Source organism: Anarrhichthys ocellatus, unplaced genomic scaffold (genome assembly GCF_004355925.1).
Source record: "Anarrhichthys ocellatus isolate YVR2014 unplaced genomic scaffold, GSC_Weel_1.0 scaffold80, whole genome shotgun sequence".
In the NCBI taxonomy this organism is placed as follows: domain Eukaryota; kingdom Metazoa; phylum Chordata; class Actinopteri; order Perciformes; family Anarhichadidae; genus Anarrhichthys; species Anarrhichthys ocellatus.
The window spans coordinates 251,919-255,550 of NW_022280110.1; the positions used below are offsets into that span (position 1 = coordinate 251,919).

At 39.9% G+C, this 3,632-nt stretch overlaps 1 protein-coding gene across 1 annotated transcript; it reads right to left on the reverse strand.

Annotated features, from left to right (window-relative positions):
• Positions 1-6: 6 nt before the first annotated feature.
• Positions 7-2,915, reverse strand: LOC116398216 (protein C12orf4 homolog). Its single transcript, XM_031874332.1, has 3 exons — positions 2,837-2,915; positions 2,137-2,325; positions 7-1,494 (listed from the first exon to the last, which is right to left on the reverse strand). The coding sequence occupies exons 2-3, from the start codon at positions 2,315-2,317 to the stop codon at positions 1,298-1,300; spliced, it is 378 nt and encodes a 125-aa protein (XP_031730192.1). The 5' UTR covers positions 2,318-2,325; positions 2,837-2,915; the 3' UTR covers positions 7-1,297.
• Between the last annotated feature and the right edge of the window lie 717 nt (positions 2,916-3,632).

Here is a 3,632-nt window from a genome sequence, read left to right on the forward strand (position 1 = left end):
AAAAAAAAGGCAGTTCCATGCCCAACTAATCCATAATTAGTAAAGCAACAGAACAGTATTAGAATCTCAAAGTACTCTATTTATACAGGGTCAGACCACAAACATGACGGACACTGGAAAACCTCCATGTGTATTTCTGTGTGACTGCAGAAAAATGTAAATGGATAGCCAGTCCTCAATGTCTGAGTGCAGTAGGCCAGAGGGGCTTCACAACACTTGTGCCCTCGTCTTTTTATAAATACCTGAGACTTAAGAAATAAGAGACTTTCACTATCTTAGAAATGTGTAGGCGAGAAGACCATTCTTAACCTATTTACAAAAACATAAAGTCCACTTCTGTGTGTCACCGGACTGTTTTGTATTGATTAATAGTATGAAGTCAAATATTTACAACCCATATTTACAACCCATTTAAACGCAGCACGCAGGCTTATGTAATGAGATTTTTTGTTTTTCTCTCAGGAACTCATGAATAATCAATTTGCAGATGCACCGCGCAACTACTTCTGTTTTAAATTATTTTTAATAATCCGTGACTGACCCGAAGTCAGCGGGAGCATTCGAGGACACTTCCGAAGACCCTGCTGTGCTTACTACAGAAACATGAAGTAGTGGATATACGATCAGGTTGTGCTGAGCAGCCAGGGCCTGAAATAAACACCTGCCCAGAATAAAACACGCTGTTCACATTATTAATAGACATTTTTTCACGGAAATATCTTCCTAAAGGTTTTTTAGCAGTTTGTGTATTGAATCCAATATAATCGTGACGTAAACAGCATTCATGAGTCATCCCACAAACTGTGATGAAGCTGAAATGATCATCCAGGAGAAGTATAGAGACGTTTAGGTGCCATGGGGAGTTTCCTAATAACAGTGGTAAGCATGTATGGTGTTTATGTGATAGACAGTAATTCTAAACGGGATATTTGAAAGTGACATGTTGAGGTCATTGATTGGTCACAGGGGCTCCAAACAATCAGGTTAACTCTATAAAGATGATCTGTATCACTCAGTGAATTAAAGACTATTATTCATAAATCTAATGATACATTACCAATAGAATGTGATATCTTGCAGTCTAGAGTCAGAGAGCCAGAGTGACTGCACACAACTAACTTATGCAACTAAAAAAAACCAACAGATATTCAGCTTTAACAACCATGAAAACCTTTTCACTCGCAAATATGAGAGATGCGAGTAAATCCAAATTAATCCAAAAAACGGATCATGACAGTGAATCTGTCAACAGCTGCAGTACAGTAGATACTGATGTCAGAGCTTGTGGTGTAAGATGCTAATGTATTTTAGTTCTTAGGCACAATAACATGCTGAAATGTGGAATCACCTCAACATAAGACCTGGTCCATGCGTTGGTGAGCTGGTTCATGTCCACGTCTCCCAACGCGAGTCTTTGCAGGGCCAGCTCGGCCTCTCTGTCATAATCCAGGATGGCCTCACTCTCAACGAAGTTGGAAAGGGAGGTTTTTAGCTCTGCAGGAAGAGGTGAAAACACAGCAAAAAAAACAATCATTTTAATGTTTTAATTTCTGTGCAAGCAGAGTATTACATTGCAAAATCAGTGGGCTAGCTCCATTCCATCCGTTTAGGTTTCAGACTGACAGCATGCATTCTGACACTTTATTCCCATGAAGACATGGAGGGAGATATTAATGGAATAGATTCATCTCAAATAAACAGAGTATGAGGTTTCTTGTAGATTTGGTTGACACGAGTTTAAATCAAGATGTTTGAAATACCATTTTAACAGTCACTAGTCAAGTGCTCGTGTGTTTTGAGTATATTGTGACAAATTTGGTCACTTGAAAATAAGAATTCAGAAATATTTTAAAGACTTGTTGATTTCCTTTAAAAGACAATGTGGAGGGGGCTTGCGATCTACAGCGCCTGGCTGGAGAGCTTCCTGCAAGATCACAAACAGCCCCCTGACAGGTTTTCACATTCAAATGCGTGTGTTTAGTCAATATCATATGACTAATGTCAGGGTTGGGGCGACAGCTGCAGTTATGGTCTGAAAACCCTGGTTAGGAAAGCGATTCAGGGATTGCCTCAGAAATGCAAACGGTAAAGAGACATTAGAATTTCACTTGACGAAGTCGACTCCGCCCGTCTCACCATTCTCTATGTAGCAGGGTATTTTATGCAGCAGCATCAGGCGTCCATGGAGGTCACAGATGTTGTCTTGAGCAGGAAACTGCAGAGGCACCTTGAGGACACAGTTGTGTTTCCCTGCCCTGAACTCAAACACAAACTCCTTCTCAGCAGCGCTGTTCACTTTGCTTTTGTTCTTCTTCATGGTTGCGTCTGAAAAAAATATATATAAATATATATAGAAGGCGATAGTTAAATGTATGAAGGTAATAGTCTGAGAGTCACATGGGCTATTAATAGGCAAAGAAACAGAAAATGAAGTCCATCATCAGCACGGATCGTCATTCTCACTGACATATTGTCCAACATGTGAAATAAGCAAAGTTAACCATCTTACACAGCAGAGAAAGCAGCGTTCCTATACAGCACATGCAACACGCTGGGTTCAGGACTTCTTAATGAATACATTGTTAAACTGTTACTGGCAAAGGATGTGTGTTTCTCGGTTTCTCATTATGTGTAATAGCTCATCACTGTTAAAAGTCAGCTAACGTTACTGTTATTAACAATAACGTTATTGTTGCTCCATGCTAGCTAGCAGTGTAGCTGAAGCTAAAAACAATAAATAAATAAAAAGAGGCAGCCTGTCGTGGACATGTCTAGCTGAGCATCGCTGCTTGCTTTACTTTGGTGAACGTATACATATCGTAAGCGGCGGATTTACCTGAGAATGAATACGGTGTTCCCTGCTGCAGAGACGGCGGGGGCGCTCCTGTCAGGTGCAGTCAGCTGACCGCTTCAGAGTCGTTAGCGGTGTTGCAGCAGAAGCACTTTCGCGACAAGACGTTCAGTTGTTTATAGATTTGTTTTCAGTTGTTCATCAGAACTGCTATGGGATGTGTCTGAAAGCTTAATTGTTTGGCCAATCGTAGATATTTTATTCTGGGTTGTTCTCTTTCCCGTACAAAGCAGATTTACAGAGCCACGAATCTAATGAATGACCCCGAAACTTAATTTACAAGAGCGTTTTTCCTTTGGCGCTACCGCCCCCTGCTGGCCAACGATGATGCAACCAGTATTGAATGGTCTTGTTGTTCAAAGAGGAATCAAATTGGAAAATGTAGAAAATATACTGTTAAACAATCCATTTTTGAAATAACTTATGGTGGAACTCTATGAAAATCATTGTGGAGGTGGGACCAGTGGCCCTCGTTTCAGTAATAACAAATAATACCCGGCAATGAATAATTATGATAGATAATACTGCGAATTAATATTAAATCACTCATATTTTGTTACCTCCTAATGAGGTTTCATAACTTTACTCCATAATCTCGGTTGGTTCCTGATCACCACTTCTATTATGCAGCCCACTTAAGACAGAATAGACGATTGTAAAGCATTTAATTCGAAGAAAAGCCACTAGATCCAAGTTTGCCAAATCACTTCCTCTACCCGCCATTTAATTAAAGAAAATGGAACTTTTTAAGGTTGGTACTCACTTATTTTAAGTAGATCAA

Excerpts from the sequence above, each read along its gene's own strand:
- LOC116398216 (XM_031874332.1), bottom strand. The coding sequence starts at position 2,317 with ATGAAGAAGAACAAAAGCAAAGTGAACAGCGCTGCTGAGAAGGAGTTT. Across the intron at positions 1,495-2,136 it reads ACCCTGCTACATAGAGAATG|AGCTAAAAACCTCCCTTTCC; the intron begins GTGAGACGGGCG and ends CTCTTCCTGCAG.